The 21127-nt window shown below is 38.4% G+C and overlaps 1 protein-coding gene and 1 pseudogene across 2 annotated transcripts; both read left to right on the forward strand.

The window, feature by feature from the left end:
* Positions 1-659: 659 nt before the first annotated feature.
* Positions 660-8475, forward strand: LOC110937721 (cytochrome P450 76T24). Of its 2 annotated transcripts, XM_022180175.2 has the most exons (4): positions 660-939; positions 1258-1655; positions 7231-7659; positions 7775-8475. In XM_022180175.2, the coding sequence occupies exons 2-4, from the start codon at positions 1401-1403 to the stop codon at positions 8381-8383; spliced, it is 1293 nt and encodes a 430-aa protein (XP_022035867.1). In that variant the 5' UTR covers positions 660-939; positions 1258-1400; the 3' UTR covers positions 8384-8475. The 2 variants fall into 2 exon arrangements, with proteins under 2 accessions (XP_022035867.1, XP_022035866.1); XM_022180174.2 differs by lacking the exon at positions 660-939 and having other exon boundaries at positions 1019-1655.
* Positions 8476-9250: 775 nt separating this feature from the next.
* LOC118491614 lies at positions 9251-11093 on the forward strand (annotated as a pseudogene).
* The last annotated feature ends 10034 nt before the right edge of the window (positions 11094-21127 follow it).

Genomic DNA, 21127 nt, shown 5'->3' on the forward strand with positions numbered 1-21127 from the left:
ACTATCGACCTTCGTTTCAACGATTAGGGCTTCAAAGTCTAGCCCCGCTCCCTTTCTCCATCCACCTCTAGCCAACGTCGTTTTCACCGATTTTATATGTGTTCATTTGTGTTCGTGAACCGTTCGTAAACACATTCATTTTCTTAATGAATGAACACGAACAAAAAACTCTGGTTCGGTAAGTGTTCATTAACCCTTCTTGAACACATTATATCCTTAACGAACGAATACGACTTCGTTCGGTTCATTTACGGCCCTAATCTCAATATCAACACAAAAGAAAACAATAACAACAAATAACAGTTACATATACAACAAGCAGCATATATATAGATTTTAAATATAGATTTAAAATCAACGCAATTCATTAAAAATGATAATACATTGCAATTACATAATTAGCACATTTATAAACCATCTTTTTGTAACCATTTTTTAAATGTTGATAATTGAAAAAAAAAAGTTAGCAATATTATACTTTTATTAAAAATAAAAAAATGTTTGACTTTATGAAATAATTAAAAAAAAAAACTAGTACAAAAATATATAAAAGTTATTTTAGTTTTAAAATGTTGATGGAATTAATATGTAATGAAAAATGGCTAAATGATAAAAACACTCACATTTCTATTTAAGCAATACAATAATTGTTAAGGTTGATGGGTGTGGTGTCGTGGAGATGGTCGTGGAATTGAGGTGGCTTCGTGGTTACTAGCGGAACATCGGCCCTCTTGATCATGGTTGTGAACGATCTTCACGAGCTTGCAGAGGAGAGAGGAGGGTGAACGAATGGATAGTAAAGGGGATGGAGACCACACCCCCTGTCACTCTTTCAGGTGCAACCTGAACCCGGTCAATCACTGTTTCTTCCCTGACCGGAAGATCTCCATTTTTTATCCATTTCCCGTTGGATATTTCTCTTTCCGGTCATCCTCTCAGGTTGGGAAGTTTTACATCAGAAAACTACATTATTAGTGTCAGATATATATTTTACCATATCATTAAGAATTAGTTGTTTCTGCGCCGGAGATGCTTTCTTGATTTAGTTTTATAACATTATTTTATCTCAACAACAAAAAAAAAATATATACACAAAAGAGTCGCATATTTAGACTATCAGATCCTTCTAGAGAGTTGGTGACCACACCCTTGCTATAAATTGAGGCCTTAAGTGAGGTTCATCATTTATCAAACTATCAGAAAAGACGATGGATTATCTCACTCTTTCTTTTCTGTTTTCTTTCTTATTAACATTAGGCTATGCTATCACCATCTCCGGCCGACGCAGCTCACGGCTTCCGCCAGGACCTTTCCCTTTTCCGATCATCGGAAACCTTTTACACCTCAGTGACAAACCGCACCAATCTCTTGCCACACTCTCCAAGCGTTACGGTCCTTTAATGACGCTTAAGTTTGGAACTAGAACAACCATAGTCGTTTCGTCACCAGATATTGCCAAAGAATTTCTTCAAACACATGACCACTCGTTCTCTAGCCGATCAGTACCAGACGTTGCTAAAGTGGTTGATCACGAAAAGTACTCGATAGTGTGGCTTCCAGTCGGAGAAAAATGGCGAAAACTACGAAGAATAAGCAAAGAGTATGTGTTCTCCATGCAACGTCTAGATGCTAGTGAACTCCTACGCCAGACCAAGGTACTGTTTACTATTCTCTCCCGAGTAATGAAAAGGAGCGGGCCCACTGCCAGCCTAAGGGGCAGCCGTCCATCTTAAAAAAATCAATGTTAATACGTGCTTGAAAATATTGAGCGCTGTTGATGCAGATTTTGTGTCCGATGCTTGTCGAATAGATTAGTTTTATTTTACGCTGAATTTGTAATAGTTAGTGAAACGGTCTATCGAATGTGTATAGACCCGCTCGTTTGAAGTGGTCAAACGAGAGGGTTATTCGGCTGACCGTGTGTGTTTGCAAGACAAGGGGTGTGACTATAAATGGAAAACCCTTGCCATTTCAAATACTTGGAGATTTTAGGAGGTTTGTGACCTCACCAGGGAGAGATCACCACTTGGTCTCTCCCTGGATGTATACTCCTTTGGTATTAGTTCGGTTATCATATAATCGGGCCGATTTGTAATGTTTTACTACCGGATTAATACAAAGTTGTTTGTTTATCATCTCTAATCTCTCCCGTCTTGAACCGATCTCACACGAATCACGGTTTCGGTCCCGAAACACGGTCCTACAAGCGCCCTCCATAAAATTTTGACGTTGCACCAATGAAATAGCGAATAATTGAAGCATTAATGTATTTGGACTAAAAGAACAAAAATATGACAATGGTGTTAATTGGAAAGTTTTCCAACTATTCAAGTTTGCAGCAAATGTTGGAGAAGATGATTACTGTAATAGAACGCTACAAGAAATATGACCTTTAGCGACGACCAAAAAAGGCCTTTCGCGACGAAATTTCGTCCCTGTATCCTATTGCGACCAAAATTAGTCGCAACAGGGTCGTTGCTATTGATCCATCGTAACAGGCTGCTAGTTTCGTCGCTATACATGCGTCGCCATAGATTGACTTATAACGACCATTTTTTGTCTCTATCGAGTTTTTACAATTTCCTGCACTTTCACCTTTAGAGACTAAATTTGGTCGCTATAGGTTTTTTACAATTATAAGGTTTTTCTCCTACAGAGACTAAATTTAATGGTTATAGGTTGCAGATGGATTTTTAATTTGTCCCCGATAGCAACTAGATTTCTTCGCTATAGTTGAGAAAACTTGATATTTTTTTCTATTTTTCCACGTTTACTAAATTAAAAGGCTGTAAATATCAATGTATTCAAACGACAAATTTTAAAATCAAACTATAAGTTCAATTCAAATATAATAGCCATAACGTCTAAATACTCTAAAGTTGCAATATATCATTCAAATACATTCTTCCAAGTAAACTAAGTTACACAAATGCATCATCTTCTTGTTCCTTTTCTTGTTCCTCTTCTGGATCATCTTCTTCTTCAAGTTGAAATGACGAGCCGGGAAGTACCAACTTCAATATATGTTTCATTTGTACTTTCAAAGCCGCATTATCTTTTCGCAACTTCTCATTAGCTTCTTTCAACACCCCGTATGTGAGAATGTCAAGGCCTTAAAGCTTTTTTAAGACACCTAACTTGATCAACCGCCATTTCATCCCCACCCGAGCATGACAATGATCTATTATACTCTTCATCAATGTTTTCTTGCATTAAACAATAAAATATACATACATAATGCTTTACGAAAATCCGGAAGCATAACCACTATAAAATGGATAACCAGTCTGTTACAATAATAGCATTAATATCCAGCTTTTGAAAGTTTCAATCAACTTATACTAACTAATATTGTAGAGCATCTTTATTCACAAGTTATATCCCATAACAAACGCGGATACGATTCACGTATTCACAATTTGACAAGTAGAGTTTCCAGATTATAATCTTCACGAGTTAGCGCGTTTAAAACACAACTACAACTTATATATAGGATGGTGGACTACATTTTCCGTATTATGACCCGAACACATTTTTGTATCCTTAAATTACAATTTACAAGTTTAAATGGGTCAAAAAATGATACAACTTACCCAAGCATGTTTTGCATTGTCGTTAATCCATTTGCCTTTTGTACAATGCATTTCTTTCCAACCTTTAACATAGCAGGCTAGTCCGGTTTCTTAAACCTGTAAACAAAAATACTATTGTTTAGATTTCAAACAATTGTTATCACATCTTCTAATAATGCTATTTTTTTACCTCTTTGTGTCGCCTATTGGCAAGAGATTGACTCCCATGATAACTTCCATAAAGTTATTTTGCTCTATTTGCCTTATTTTTTCAGAACGATTCATATACTCGGGAGTTGTGAACAACCTGTCAATGAACTTACACCACGCTTCTGGATTCATTGACTCGGGGGGGGGGGGGGTCTCTTTGCCTCTTCAACATCTTTATAACCTCCATGCTTATCAAAATGTTTTTTCATTCCTGCCTTTCTGTCCTTGAAACGGCTTGCACATTCTACTTGTATCCCTTCCTTGATTGCATCTCAGTGCTCCGTATTTTAGAAACTTTTTATATCAAAATAGTGCTGCCAAATGAAGAAATCAGGAAAAAACAAACTGAATTAATGTTATGGAATTGAAATAAAAACATTAATTTATATACTTACAGCTAGGGTTGTCCTTTTTTACCCGAAACCCGACAAATTCAAAGCCACCCAAACCCGACAAATTCTAAAATCTATTAATAATCTATCAAGTAATAAAATAAAAATAATAAAACTGTTTCATAATTACATGTAAGAAAGGAAAATAAAATGCTGAAAATAATCTAACAACCTAAATAGGAAAAACAAACGATACGTTTAGATATTTGTTGATTTTAATAAAAACATTAAATTGTATACTTGCAGCTAGGGCTATCCATTTTACCCGAAACCGACCCAAACCCGATATAAAGGATTCCCCGAAGAAAGAACCAGAACCCGAATAACCTTGAACCCGAAGTAAATTAAATGGTTTTTAGGTTGGATTGGGGTAATTCACTCAAAGTTCACTAATTTTTCATAATATATCAGTACGTAATTTAGTCAAAGTTTACTAATTTATTTGGAACATAATATACCAGTTGGTAATTTAGTCAAAATTTACTAATTTATTTGGATCATAATATACCAGTAGGTAATGTAGTCAAAGTTCACTAATTTATTTGGAACATAATATATCAGTAGGTTTTAGATATTTGTATGATTTATAATTTGTTTGGTTATCGGGTTAGTTTTTTCTTTCTTACACTTTCCTTATAAGTAATTTGGTTGAGTATGATCATATTATAATAGATGAAGCTTATCAAGTTGTGTTAATTAGTATATTATTCAGCTTTTTCACAGTGCACTAAATGATGTACCCAATAATTGGCTGCATGACTCCATTTTTTTGCTGCATAAGTCTATAATGTATTCATACTGTTTAATTTTAGTGCATATCAAAGTTACCATCTTGTTTATTTATATTTATAAATATAAATATAAATATTGATAATGATGTGTGGGGGGGTAGATTGGTATGAATAATACATCTATTAGTCTTCAAAAATAGTTTTTTTTTTTTTTCATTATTATTTTTTATTTTTAAAAGTTTTATTTTTTTAAATTTTTTCAGATTTTTGTTTTATTTTTTTATGTTTTATGTTTTTCATTTTTTATTATTGTTAATTTATTTTTTTATTTTTAGCCCATCTTCACCTTTTTTCTAAATACTCATCCTGACCCAAACCCATCTTGTGACCCAAACCCACCCAACCTACCCACTTTGTCAGGCCTAGTTTCAATAATGAGATTTGTATATAATCACAGACAAGTAATTTTCTTATATAAAAGTTTCAAATGTATATAACGGATAACATAAGAATATTTTAAAATACCCAGAAGTTAAAAACATATTTTATTTTAGTGTATAAGGTGCAACCCAAAATTAAGGTTAACTTAGTCTTTCATACACTAATTACACTTTAAGCTCCTAATTGAGTTACATTTTAATTTCCTTATCTTTAACCAAATTAAGGATAATTGGTTATGATTTACGTTTTATCCCCTTATAAAAAAGGCAAATTGAAAAATTATAATCGCATCTTTCTGAAATTGACTGATAATAATCCCAAGTCAGTTATTAACCAATAATAATCCGACCTCGTCCAATTTTTTTGTAAAATAGACCGCCATTAAAATAAGCTTAACGGAGTTAAGTTTTTTTCCGAATTACAAACCGATGTTTTAGGACTTTTAATCAGAACGGGGATACGGGTCGATTGATGTAAAATTTACCTCGAAATTGTGTTCGAAATGGCTTGAATTTTGTTAATTGGAAGTTAAACACCCGAATTGAAGCACCGTGGGTTGGGGGCAGTATTTTGAGGTAAGTTTTGCATCAATCGATTCGTATCCTCGTTCTGATCAAAAGCCCTAAAACATCGGTTTGTAATTCGGAAAAAAAAAAACTTAACTCCCTTAAGCTATTTTAATGGCGGACTATTTTACAAAAAAAATTGGACGAGATCGGATTATTGTCGACTAATAACTGACTTGGGATTATTATCGGCCAATTTCAGAAAGATAGGATTATTATTTTCCATATTGCCTATAAAAAAACTAACCACCCCACGATTTTTAAATGTCCATAACTTCTCTATATGTTAATATTCTTTATAAAAAAAATACAACAAAAAAACAAGTATTTTATTAACTTTGATTTGAGTATAGTATAACAATAGTTTTTTTTTTAATTGAAATTAAGTGTTGATATGTTGCGGGATGCACAGTGTTATGAGTGTTATGAGTGAGCAACAACTGAATTGTTAACCGAAAACAGATAAAAATGAACCAAAATCAACCAAAAACTGAATTAATTGAAAACCAATTAGCCTGAATTAACCAAAAACCGGTTATCAATTTTTTTGTAGTCTCGTCTAACCAAAATTAACCGAAATGATTATTCATATTCTTATACATTTCTAGTTGTTATACCTCGAGTTAATGTATTTCATATTTTAGACCTCCTTTTTATGTATTTTAATTTTTTTTCATATGTCATGTATTTATACATCCATTTCATGTATTTACACCTATATTTCATGTATTTCTAAGCAAAAGTTTTAATCAAAGTTTGGTTTTGGCTATTAGCTGAATTAAACGAACCGAATAAAAAACTGTCAATCTAACCGAATAAATCGAACTGATTAACTGAAAACCAATTGGTTAAAAAATAGACTTACCAATGACTTCAGTTCGGAATAATAATTGAACTGACCATGATGAACCCTAAAGGGTTTGCTGGATTACAAAGCAAATCGTTACCTCAGCTTGATGAACCATAGTCGGATAAAATAATGACGAATAACGGACGATTTGATGAACAGCGGCTAGCCGGAGACGGTGGAGATGGTGGTCGATAGAAGGTGGGTGGAGTAGTTGAGTACACATGAAACCCAAAACAACTTTAAATATTTAAGCAATGTACAATAACCAAAAGCATATGTACATAAGCAATAAGCACAACAAACAACTAAAACACCATGTAGAACTTGTGATGCAACAAAATGTTGCAAATTTATAATATGTAAAAGAGGTCGCATACAAAAATAATTTATACATTGTAAGTTAATTATTTAGTGAATGAAATTATTGGGCGAGTACATGGTCCATCTAACTTCTCATTATACTTCCAGGTAAAAGAACTTGTTGATCACGTTGACCGTTGTTGTATAAGTGAAAAGGCCGTAAACATAGGTGGAATTGCATTTACGACATCATTTAATTTTCTCTCAAACTTAATGTTTTCTACGGATTTCGCTCAATATGATTCTTCGTATTCACAAGAATTCAAGGATGATGTATGGGCTTTACTGGAAATTGGAGGGAAGCCAAATATATCCGATTTTTTTCCGGTACTTAAATTCTTTGATCTTCAAGGATTATTACGGCGTGGAAATTTGCATGGTAACAAGATATTGACCATATTTGATAATGTAATCGATAAACGTTTGCAAACAAGATCAACTTCATTGAGAGAAGATGATGTGTTGGACTCGCTGCTCAACCTCAACCAAATGGATGAATTCGCGTTCAGTCGGAATGACATGAGACATTTGTTTTTCGTAAGTACAACTTTTTTCAAGTATCTTAACAAGAGACATAAAATATGGTATTTTTCATTTAGTGGACAAGGCCTATGTAATTTTTTTGCAAACTTATCATTTCTATAATTTATAGGCTTTATTTACTGCTGGAACCGATACGACATCAACCACGTTGGAATGGGCCATGGCTGAGCTTATTCACAACCCAGATAAATTGGCAATGGCTCGGTCAGAGATTATCAAACTTATGGAAAACAAGGAGAAAATAATACAAGAATCAGATATCTCTCAACTCCCTTACCTACAAGCTGTTATAAAAGAAACTCTTCGATTACATCCTCCAGTCCCTTTTCTAATTCCTCACCAAGCCATCCACGACATAGAAATCCAAGGCTTCATGGTGCCTAAAAATGCACAGATCCTTTGTAATTTGTGGGCAATGGGGCGAGACCCAAAAGTTTGGTCACATCCAAATACATTCATGCCAGAGAGGTTTCTGGAAGTGAATGTTGACTATAGAGGCCAAGATTTTGAGCTCATTCCTTTTGGTGCTGGGAGAAGGATATGTCCGGGATTGAATATGGCACATAGAATGTTACACATAATGTTAGGTTCTTTGATTCAGAAGTTTGATTGGAAACTTGAAGGAAACAAGAAAGCACAAGATATGGATATGGGGGAAAAGTTTGGGATCACGTTGCAAAGGAGTGCACCGCTCAAAGCTATTCCACTTAAACTTTAATATTTCTTAAATAGCTATATTTGCATAAAAATAATAATAAGAATAAGATCCTTGTGAACTAATTTGCATGATGACATGTCTGTTTACATACATATATCAAGACTGGGTTTAAAAACTCAATACAGAATAGAAAAAAAAAAAAAAAAAAAAAAACAATTTGTTTTTAGTTATTTATTATATTGATTTTTTATTATGTTAGGATTGAACAAAAATCAAACCATTAGTTGAAATAACCATTCAAATTAAGAAAAAGGAACTCTATGGTTCGACTTTTGGTTTTAGCATCAATTACCTGAAGCTTGTACCATCCGCCAATGGAGGTCAATGACGTTTATGTGCCGTATTTAACTCCGTAGAATCGTGCGGGTTCCCCGCTAGTGTATAATACCATAACATTCCCTTAGTTATATTATTTAAGGTGTATACAGTTGTTATAAAATATAATTCAGTGAAATTTATGTTAAATATTTTCTTTTGGTAATTGATTTCTTTTAATAAATCTGTAAAACAAAATGTAAAACCGTGTATTTTTAATATTGAGCAGTAATAAAAAATAATAACAAGAATAATAATATATAGTCATATAAAGTTAAAGGAATGAAAATTTTGAAATAAGAATTATAAAATTTCAAATTTAATTGAATTAGATACATATATTATATATACACAGGAATCAACAGACCATCTGCTGGTCTCCTGCGAATTTGCACATCAGGTCTGGGTGGCGATTTCTCTATGTGCGAAACTTCCACTTCCAATGTACCTTTTAAGCATGGTAGAACTGCTGGAGTATGTCGATAATTATCAAACAAGGAGGCAACGGAAAAAGGCGATTTGTGTAGTATTGGCTATGGTATGTTGGCCATTATGGAGGGCAAGAAACGAATTAATTTTCAGAAACAGGAAGCTGCAGTTGTCGAGGTTAGTGGGCAAAAGAAAGACTTTATCGTATATTTGGAACAACCCGCGGGCAAGTATAGTAAATCTGGAATGAAGCAATTGGAGAAACTTCAGTGGCGTGTAGTGATATAGAATATAGATCAATGGGCTGGTCCTTTAATGTCACTTAAGTGTTATGGTCCTTTAATGTCACTTAAGCTCGGAACTAGAACAACCATAGTCGTTTCGTCACCAGATATGGCCAAAGAATTCTTTCAAAAACATGACCATTCATTCTCTAGCCGGTCAATACCCGACATGAGCAGACTGGTGGACCACGATAAGTACTCCATGGTGTGGCTACCGGCCGGGGATTAATGGCGAAGACTACGGAGATTAAGCAAAGAGTATATGTTCTCCGCGCAACGTCTAGATGCTAGTGAAACCCTACGCCAGAAGAAGGTATGTATTAGATTACTTTTTGGTATTTTACTTGATGAACAAACATATAGAGGAAGTGTGATCGACCCATGTAACGTCTTATTTTGATTCTAGGTAAAAGAACTTCTTGATCATGTTAATTGTTATTGTACAAGTGAAAAGGCCGTGAACATAGGTGGAATGGCATTTACAACATTAGTTAATGTACTCTCAGACTTTATGTTTTCTGTAGATTTCGCCCAATATGATTCTTTGTCATCACAAGAGTTCAAGGATAATGTTTGGGCTTTGATGGAAATTGCAGGGAAGCCAAATATAGTCGACTTTTTCCTAATTCTTAAAATGTTTGATCCCCAAGGATTACTACGACGTGGAAATGTGTATGGTCGCAAGATAATGACTATCTTTGATAGGGTTATCGATTAGCGGTTGCAAACACTATCAACTTCATCAACAAACAATGATGTGTTGGACATGTTACTCAACCTCAACCAGGAGGATGAATCCATGTTTAATCGAAATGATATGAGACATTTGTTTTTCGTAAGTAAAGCTTGTTTTAGTATGTCAACAAGTTAGTCAAAGCTTTTTTTAATCGAAATCGAAATGTTGTAGGTTTTATTTATTACGGGAACTGATACATTGTCTAGCACGTTAGAATGGGCCATGGTTGAGCTTATTCACAACCCAAGTAAACTAGAAAAGGCTTGCTTTGAGATCACCAAACTCATGGAAAACAAGAAGAATATAATACAAGAATCAGATATCCCTCAACTCCCTTACTTGCAAGCAGTTATAAAAGAGACTCTTCGTTTACATCCCCGGCTCCTTTTCTTGTCCCTCACCAAGCCATAGACGATGTAGAAATCCAAGGCTTCACAGTGCCTAAAAACGCACAAATCCTCTGTAATGTGTGGGCAATTGGTCGAGACCCAAAACTTTGGTCATATCCAGAAATGTTCATGCCAGAGAGGTTTTTGGAACTCAAGGTTGACTATGGAGGCCAAGACTTTGAGCTCATTCCATTTGGTGCTGGGCGGAGGATACGTCCGGGATTAAATATGGCGCATAGAATGTTGCATATAATGTTAGGTTCTTTGATTTAGTACTTTGATTGGAAGCGTGAGGGAAACATGAGAGCCCAAGATATGGATATGGGTGAGAAGTTTGGGCTCACGTTGCAAAGGAATGTACCACTCAAGGCTATTCCACTCAGACTTTAGTGGATCTTAAATAGGTGTATTTGTATTATTTGAATAGAAATTAAAAAAAAAAAACATGTTAGTATAGTTGTATTTAGCTTACCTTTTAGAAAAAAAAAATTGTGCAGTCGCATAATATAACTAATGTGATTGTTTTACGGGTTCCAATATACGCCGTAATGGCCTTGCTATGTGTTCCCTTCTCTTGGGTTGCTCCGACTACATCTATGTTTAACAACTCAAAGAATCATAAGAAAAATTAAGCAAAGATATTATTAAGTTTGTAATGGAATTAGAGAAACAAAATGTCACATAGCTCATAAGCGTTTTGAAATGAAATTTGCAACTCAATTGGAATTTTTTTAATGTAACTGAAAAGATAAAAAAAAATGATTGAGATAGTGTGATAACTTGATCGGGGACTAAGCTTTATTATGAAAATTCGTTGTTGAGGCAGTAAATGTTTTTGTATACCCTATTGCTTGGAAAGCCTAGCAACTACACTCTTTTATTAACCAATAATAATCAACTTTTTCACTAAATGTTCTTTGTTTCTTGTTAACTTGTTTAAAATTCTTGTTTATAATCTGAATATAAATTGATATGGATCAATTAAATGTTTCAAATATCTTGTTTCTAGAATTCATTAGAGTTGTGGTGTTTCTTGTTTCCTATATGTTTCCTATATCTTAGATGATGATTTCCAAATAGGAAAAATAACTGTCAACTGTAAGATAAATCAATTGGTTGCATAAAGTGTAAACTAATTGTTGGTTAGAATCATATATACTTGAATGACAAGTAGGATATGGTAATTGTTAGAACGTACTTGTTAACTATTGTTTTAACCAACCCGTTTTGAGGGCACCCTTTTTTCCCACTCAAAAATTTCTGGATCTCTGCTCGGAATTTGAAGGTCGTAAAAGCTTGCAAGTTTTTAAATAGTTATTTAGGTTTAAAGTTAGAGTTAATTACATAGTTAGTCCCTTTGGTTTACATAAAATAACATACTTAGGTACTAATATATTAAAATCACCTTCTATTGTATTAACTTTTCATTTAGTAACGTTTGGAGGTATTAACTTTTAGGGTATTAATATAGTTAGTCTCTGTGGTTTGCACAAAATAACATATTTAGGTACAATTTTAAACCTACAAAAAAACGTTAATATCTCCAAACGTTACAAAATGAAAAGTTAATACCCTAGAATATGATTTTAAACTATTAGTACCTAAGTATGTTATTTTGTGCAAACCACAGGGACTAACTATGTAATTAACTCTATAAAGTTATTATCAACAATTATTTATCTTTGATTCTGTAAATGTGACTCATCAGGTGTTACATGGTTGTATAAACAGAAAGCGAGATTAAAAGGCGATTACGGGAACTTGAGGCTTTCTACCAAAGTGACTTGAAACAGAAAGCGAGAAGCAATTGGAAGAGATTAAAAGGCGATTACAGGAACTTGATTAAAAGGCGATTATGGGAACTTGAGGCTTTCTACCAAAGTGACTTGAAACAGAAAGCGAGAAGTAATTGGGCGTCGTATGGGGATGATAACACGAGGTATTTTCATGGTTGTATAAACAAACGAAAGGCGGCTAATTATTTTCCGGGTCTAGTGGTTAATGGGGCTTGGGAATCGAAGCCACATGTTATTAAACGGGAAGTTCTTTGGATTTTTCGAGACAAATTTTGTAACACCCCGTGTTTTTCCTAAGGTCAAAGTCAAAGTCAAGTGTTGACTGTTATTGGAATTAAAGATTAATTTCATTTTAGTTTCATTTTGATTTTCATATTATTTGGAGTAAGTGTTGTATAATCAAACTAATCGACCGATAATCGAACTGTGAATCAACGACCGACTGTGAATGCTAGGAAGTAACAACGCAATAAAGCTAGTCAATCAATAATCAAGCTAATCAAATCAATCATCAAACTCAAGTGTGGGGATTTTAGTACTTTTTATACGTGTGTGTGTGTGCCTTATGTGTTACTTGTGCATGTTTACTTTTATGTTAAAGTGTGTGGTGAATCAATCAAATCAATCAAGACTCAAAGGTGAATCAAACTCAATGGAAATCAAACCCAAATCGTGGTGTAAGGATGCTTGTATGTTAGATATAGTAGTTGGGACTAAAAGTAATTTGATTAGGAATTCTATCATTCTCAAATCATCGTTCGAAGTCGAAATATCAAAAATCGTCGCGAAACACTCAAAACCAGGCAAGCCGATCGAACAGGGCAACCTGATCGAACAGGCTAGCCGATCGAACAGGCTGTTCGATCGGACAGCTGCTCGATCAGGGATGCTGTTCGATCAGCTAACCCTTTCCTCTTTTGGAAGCCTATAAATAGGGCTGTCTTTGTCAAACTTTCCACTTTTGGAAAAGCTCTGACCGACCAGCCTCTCCTTCTCACTAAATCTCAGATTTCTCTCAAACCGGTAAGTATTTCGCTCTAATCCTTGTACGTTTTTGTTCATTAATCGATTCTCCATCTTTCTATCTTTCAAAACTTGAATTTCATCCATGAAATCACCAAGATCTAGGTGTTCTTGGGTGATGTCATCATGTGTTCTTCAAGAACACTAAGTTTTGGCATCATTCCACCATGAACAACTTAGATCTAACCGATTTCCACATAAATAACCTAAAATCTTCCAAAGATCTTAACATTTCACGGTGGAAAAGGATTGGAAGACGGGTTTTCATCTACCTTTCAACTCTTTTACACTCAAAAAGGTGAAAACGAGACTTGAACCGATTTACAAATCAACCTAAACAAACACATGGTTCAAGATTCGGGTTCTACCGAGAGATATACCGATTTCGGGTTAAACGTTAAACTTGGGTTCCAAACCGTCTCTGACCGAGTTTGGGTGATTCCTGCTCGAGTCAGTAGGCTAAGTGGGGACTTCAGTTTTGTGGTTCAACTCGTAGTCAAAATATCTCTAAGACATCAACAAACAACGGGAATAACCAAGTGTTAGGTGATAAGTTAACCGAATCGAGAAGCTGGCCGAACGGCTAGGCTGTTCGATCGAACAGCCCAACCGAACGACTATACCAGCCGATCGGCTAGGCTAACCGATCGACTAGCACTTAGACCCACCAACTCACAAAGGGGTAGTATTGACGAGGTACTGTTCGATCAAGCCACTCGATTGTAATCATTACTACTCGAATCATGAGATACTACACTTCAACACTTAACCTTTTCGAAACATTGGAATGTCACCCGATCGAACATGCCAACCGATCGAGTGACATATTTGAAAACAATGAAGTGCTAGCCGATCGGTTGGGCTAACCGATCGAACAGCTGTTCGATCGACCAACTTGAAAGGTAGTACAAACCATCATACACAAACACATCCTTCTCATCAAAGGAAGAAACAATCCACTGGAAGGAACCAGCCGATCGAGCCAGCCGGCCGATCGAATGGATGTTCGAACGGACCTTCAAACCAATCGAACAGCCCACTCGATCGAACAGCTGTCCGATCGATTGGTCTACTCGATCCAAGTACACTGTTCACTCTTTCCGCATTACTCATTGTATTGTTATCAAACTATTCAGGCTAACCTATTCTCAGTGCTCCCTTCAATCCACAATCAACCACTGTGAGTATACTCGATCCCTTTTTGCTTTCAGCACTTTTGGGTGTTACATACGTAAACTATCAAAATCACAATCAACACAAACTATTTGAACGCTAACCTATTTGCATGTGCTACTTGACTAAATGATTGCTGTTTATTATGTTTACACGTGGAGTGCTATCTACCTGCTTTAGCAACATAGTACTATAGTTTGGACTCAGCACCCGTTCACACGGGGGTTGCTAAGGACAATTTCTTGCATGGATTACGGTGGTAATCATGTATTGCGAACTGTCTCGGACAGTCAACCCGCAGTCGTTGGTATCGATGGTCCCATGTTGATAATTTACATGCATCGTTTGCCCTTGTGTACGTGCTTGGTTATGCGTAACTATTCGAACTCTATATGCTATATCAAACTTGTGTACTCACCTTTACATTATATGTATTGACTTTTATTTTAACGTATGTGACAGGTGTTTAAGCTACTAGCGTGCTAGGGAAGCGAGGCAATAATAAGTTTTTAGGAGCCTGTGACCTTAGGACAGTGTCCACGTATCTGCTCCAGGGCCATAATTATCTGTAGATCTTGTACTGGCACCTGTAGTCAGTAAGATTTACGGATAGCCGTCTAGAAGTCTTAAAACAATATTTAAATTCGGTCTGTAATAATTAAGAATTTGAGTTGTCGGAACAGTTCCCATATTGTTTAGTTGATTTCTATGATAACTTGTTATTATTTGGGACACGGTATGGGACGTGTTATATAACTGAATTGTATGATAGTTGTTGTGGAAACTTCTGAACAATCTGTTTCGCTCAGTGCCGCGCCCCGATGATTCCGCCATCGGTTGGGGTGTGACAGATTGGTATCAGAGCCATAACTATAGGGAATTAGGTTAGACACGATCTAGTCCGGATCGCTGTCTTAGAGACCTAGACTATAGTTAGGAACCAAGAGACCAAATTTATGTGCTTATTTTATGTTGTTTTCTTCTATTCTATCATTACATCCGAACTCCGAGCCAAATTTTGTAATTTGGACGGGATTAGGAGTGAAACCCGCAAATTCCTGCCTAAAAATTACAAATTTTGCCAATTACTTTGTGCAAATTTCTATCAACAAACGGGGGAGAATTATACCAAATCAGGGCTGAAACCCATAATTTGATGAAAACTTTCCTCTAAATTTTCTTAAAACAAGGAAGAAATTGCTGAGCTAGGGGTGAAACCCTAACCTTGGCAGTTATTCCGACTCTATTTCATCTCGCCAAGGCAATTGACGGACTCCAACGACCTGAACTCACGAGTATGGCCTAGAATGCGCATGTATAATGCCCAAGAATCGAGGCAGAAACATGTCCCCTAGAGTCGAAAGTGACGACAAGTCAACTGCGAATAGTTAAATTGCCATGGTTAGTCAAAGTCTAGTAGCCGCAGACAATCCATTTTCCGATTTTGAGTGTTGCTTCGTTGATTTTATGTGATTTACCTGTTTACGTGTTTTAAGATTCGTTGGTTACTCCATTTGTTATCAATCTGCGTGACTTTTGTTGCTATCCTATCTCGATTCAAATCCCTGTTGATGTGATCTAAACGAAACCAGTGTGCTATGCTACGCTATACGACTAAGATAGACGATACGATGTGGTGCTATCCGATACGCAAAACGAACGGCACTCGACTTGTGGTTATAGGTTTCTGTTTTCTGACTACCTCTGTGATAAAATTGCGTACGTGTTTAGGAAATTAAGTGCTCTATTTGCTTAATTGCTTATGTGCCCTAATTGCTTCCGTGCTTATGTGCCCTAATTGCTTCTGTGCTTATGTGCCTCTATGATTATGTGCTTATGTGATTATATGTGTTACGTGACGAGAGATGCGACGTGATTCTAAGCTTTAGAGATCTAAGAACGTGTGAGACTCGAATTCGTTGTGTTGAGCCTGTGACGATGTCTATTGCAGACCATGTCGTCATCTGGACAACCTAGATCACGCTCGCGTCTTACCCGCCAGGAGAAAAGAGATCGACGTCTGGCTGCTATCATCTCTAAGACCGTGGCGAAGGCCGTGAGTGAGGTTTATGAGAACGCCAGCAAATCATCTGAGATGTCACAAGCTGATGCTCCGAAAGAATCCAGCAAGACTGCTTTTAGCTTCAAGCAATTTAAGGCATGTGGGCCAAAAGAGTTCACCGGCGAGGATGGTCCAACGGCTATGTTTCACTGGTTTGACTCGATAGAAGTCACCTTTCGACAAAGTGGATGCCCAGATAATCTCCGGACTCTCAATGCTACTGGCGTCTTCCAGTCCCGTGCTTTGGACTGGTGGACTGCTGAAAGAAACAAGCGCGGAAATGACGCAGCCTATGCTCTGTCATGGAAGAAGCTGAAGGAAATCATGATCGAAGAATACTGTCCCTCCCATGAGCGTCATAAGTTGGAGGATGAATTCTGGGGTATTAAACAAGACAAGGGTGACAACGCCGGTCTCACTGCTCGCTTCAAGCAGTTAAGCATCATCTGTCCAGACCAGGTCAAGACTCCCGACATGACCATCAAAAAATACATCCGCGCTCTTCCTGACTGTGTAGCGGATTTTGTCCTAGCTTCAAAGCCCGCAACGATTGAGGAGACCTACCTGCTCGCCGCTGAGATTAATGACAAGCGGGTGAAGGCTGGTTTCTGGGATAAGCAAGTCAAGCCCCTGCATCAAGTCACCGCCGCATCAACCGACAACACCACCACTCAAGCCTCCAAGTCTTCGAGAAGAAGAAAGAAGAACAAAAGTTGCGCTGCCGCAACCACTGCTGCTCCACTACAGTCTGTACCAGCCCAGCAGCAACAGCCACAGCGTTCAGCGCCAGTGATCAATACGCCGCCAGCGAAGCGTGCGTACACCGGCCCCCACCCACTCTGTGCTACATGTTCCTATCATCACCCGGTGGGTGTGGCCTGCCGATTCTGTGCCCACTGCAACGTTTACGGGCATTTCACTGCGAGTTGCCGCTATGGTCCCCGTCAAGCTCAAGCCCAAGTCACTGCCAACCAAGCTCTACTCCCTGCTCCTCAAGCTCAACAAGCCGCTCAGGCCCCAACAACCAATGTTCGGACCTGCTTTGCATGTGGTGACCCTAACCACTTTGCAAACCGGTGCCCGAACAGGGTAGTCAAGCAAGAAGCTCAACAACAGCAGCCTCAACAGCAAGCAGCTCACGCCAGAACCTTCAACATCAATGCACGCCAGGCTCAAGCTGATAACAACGTGGTCAATGGTACGTTCCTTGTGAATGGTATATATGCATCATGTTTGTTTGATACTGGAGCCGATAACTGCTTTGTGTCATTTGAGTTTGAGAAACTTCTTAGACGTAAGCGCTCTTATCTTTCGACACCCTTCGAAGTAGAAATCGCTACCGGAAGAACCATTGCTGTCAATTCTGTGCTCCGTGATTGTACTCTCGAGCTCAACAATCATATATTCCCGATTAATCTCATTCCAATGCAACTCGGAAGTTTCGATGTCATAGTAGGCATGGACTTTCTTCGTGAAAACCGTGCTGAAGTTGTGTGTTCCGATAAGATGATTCGTTTTGTGCTAGCTAGTGGTGATATTCTATGTGTTTATGGTGAAACTACTGCAAAAGATCTCAAGCTCATGTCCTGTCTTCAAGCTCGCAAATATCTCCGCAAGGAATATCGAGCCTTCTTGGCCAACATTGTTGTAGCAGAGACGGACAAGAAAAGGAAAGTTGAAGTCAAGGATGTTCCTGTTGTCCGAGAATTTCCTCAGGTGTTCCCTGATGATCTTCCTGGATTACCTCCAAGTCGTGATATCGACTTTCGAATCGACCTTATTCCAGGAGCCAACCCAGTGGCCAAAGCTCCGTATCGACTCGCTCCATCTGAGATGCGAGAACTCTCGAACCAACTCCAAGAGTTACTTGAAAAAGGCTTCATTCGCCCGAGCACTTCTCCATGGGGCGCGCCAGTCCTTTTCGTCAAAAAGAAGGACGGGTCGTTCCGGATGTGCATCGACTATCGGGAATTGAATAAGCTGACCATCAAGAACCGATACCCCTTACCAAGAATCGATGATCTGTTTGACCAATTACAAGGTGCTCAGTGCTTCTCCAAGATTGATCTACGTTCAGGCTACCATCAGTTGCGGATTCAAGAGGAAGATATACCCAAAACCGCTTTCCGAACCCGATATGGCCATTACGAATTTGTTGTCATGCCTTTTGGTTTGACCAACGCACCCGCGGTCTTTATGGATCTGATGAATCGCGTGTGTAAACCGTTCTTAGACCGTTTCGTCATTGTATTCATCGACGATGTCCTGATCTATTCCAGATCGAGGGCCGAACATGCGCAGCATTTGCGATTGGTTCTCGAGTTGCTTCAGGGAAACCAACTCTACGCCAAATTCTCCAAGTGTGAGTTCTGGTTGGAGGAGGTTCAATTTCTGGGTCACATTGTGAATAGTCGGGGTATACACGTTGATCCTGCAAAGATTGAGGCAGTCAAGGGATGGGTTACGCCAAGGAATCCGTCAGAAGTTCGCTCTTTTCTCGGATTAGCTGGTTACTACCGACGATTCATCGAAGGATTCTCAAAGATTGCTGTACCGCTTACCTCCCTTACTCATAAAGACAAGCCTTTTGTGTGGGGAACCGCACAGGAGACTGCCTTCCAAACTCTCAAACACATGCTGTGCCATGCACCAGTTCTTACACTGCCGGACGGAAGCGATGACTTCGTTGTCTATTGTGATGCTTCAAACCTTGGACTTGGCTGTGTTCTCATGCAACGAGACAAGGTTATAGCTTACGCATCTCGACAGCTCAAAATCCACGAGAAGAACTATACAACCCATGACCTTGAGCTAGGCGCAGTTGTCTTTGCCTTAAAGATTTGGCGACACTACCTGTATGGTACAAGGTGTACGATCTTCACCGATCACAAGAGCCTACAACATATCTTTAACCAGAGAGAACTCAATATGCGTCAACGCCGATGGGTAGAACTTCTCAATGACTACGACTGTGAGATCCGTTATCACCCAGGCAAGGCGAATGTAGTTGCAGACGCCCTCAGCAGAAAGAATTACGTGATAGGTGTTCGAAACATCCAGGCTCAGTATAACCTCGAAGCTCTCATCCGCGAAGCACAACACGCATGCTTTAACGAGCGTACGTTGAAGAAAGAACGAATCTATCACGATGGAACTCAACTCGTGAGCAAAGCCAACGGGATATTCTATTATCTGGACCGAATCTGGGTTCCGAGGAGGACAGATTTGCGAAAGATCATCATGAACGAAGCCCACAAATCCCGATATTCCATTCATCCCGGTGCGGACAAAATGTACCAGGACCTCCGCTACAAGTACTGGTGGCCTGGGATGAAAAGGGATATTGCTCTATATGTTGGTAGCTGTTTAACTTGTGCAAGAGTCAAGGCTGAACACCAAAGACCTTCAGGCTTACTCGAACAACCGCCGATACCCGTATGGAAGTGGGAAAGCATAGCTATGGATTTCATAACTAAGCTTCCGACCACGCCATCAGGTCACGACAGTATTTGGGTTATAGTCGACCGTCTAACCAAATCAGCCCACTTTTTGCCAATACGAGAAGACTATAAGGTGGCCAAGCTAGCCCAAATCTACACCGACGAGATCATTAAGAATCATGGTACGCCTCGAGACATCATTTCTGATCGCGATGCTCGGTTTACATCGAGATTGTGGGAAACTTTTCAAGCAGCTCTTGGTACGACGCTGAATTTGAGTACCGCATTCCACCCGCAAACCGACGGGCAGACTGAAAGAACGATTCGTACTATTGAAGACATGCTCCGTGCGTGTGTTATCGATTTTGGTGGTAGTTGGAGCAAACACCTACCATTGGTCGAATTTTCGTACAATAATAGCTATCACTCCAGCATCGAAATGGCACCTTTCGAAGCCTTGTATGGTAGGAGATGTCGCTCGCCTATTGTATGGCACGAGGTCGGTCATTCACAATTGACTGGACCCGAGATCCTGCAAGAAACGACTGACAAGATCCACCAGATAAGGGAAAACTTGGTAAAGGCCCGGGACAGACAAAAGATGTACGCCGATAAACGACGCAAGCCCCGCGAATTTGCAGTTGGCGACTACGTGCTCCTAAAGGTATCACCTTGGAAGGGAGTAGTCCGATTCGGCAAAAGAGGGAAACTTGCGCCTCGATTTGTTGGACCTTTTAAGATTCTGGAAAGGATCGGTAAAGTTGCCTACAAACTCGAATTACCGGAGGAACTCAGCAATGTCCACCCGACTTTCCATATTTCAAACCTTCGAAAATGCGTAGCCGACCACGACGCAATAATACCACTCGACGATCTTCAGGTCAATGAGACGCTACACTTCGTGGAAAAGCCTGTCGAAATCATGGACCGACAGACCAAGCAACTCAGACGCTCTCGCATTCCGATTGTGAAGGTACGATGGGAAGGCAAACGAGGCGCGGAGTTCACTTGGGAACTCGAAAGTGACATGAAGGCCAAGTACCCGCAGTTGTTCAGATAGATCTGAAACATCAAATTGGTAAAATCACACGGCGATG

Source organism: Helianthus annuus, chromosome 4 (genome assembly GCF_002127325.2).
Source record: "Helianthus annuus cultivar XRQ/B chromosome 4, HanXRQr2.0-SUNRISE, whole genome shotgun sequence".
NCBI classification, from domain to species: Eukaryota; Viridiplantae; Streptophyta; class Magnoliopsida; order Asterales; family Asteraceae; genus Helianthus; species Helianthus annuus.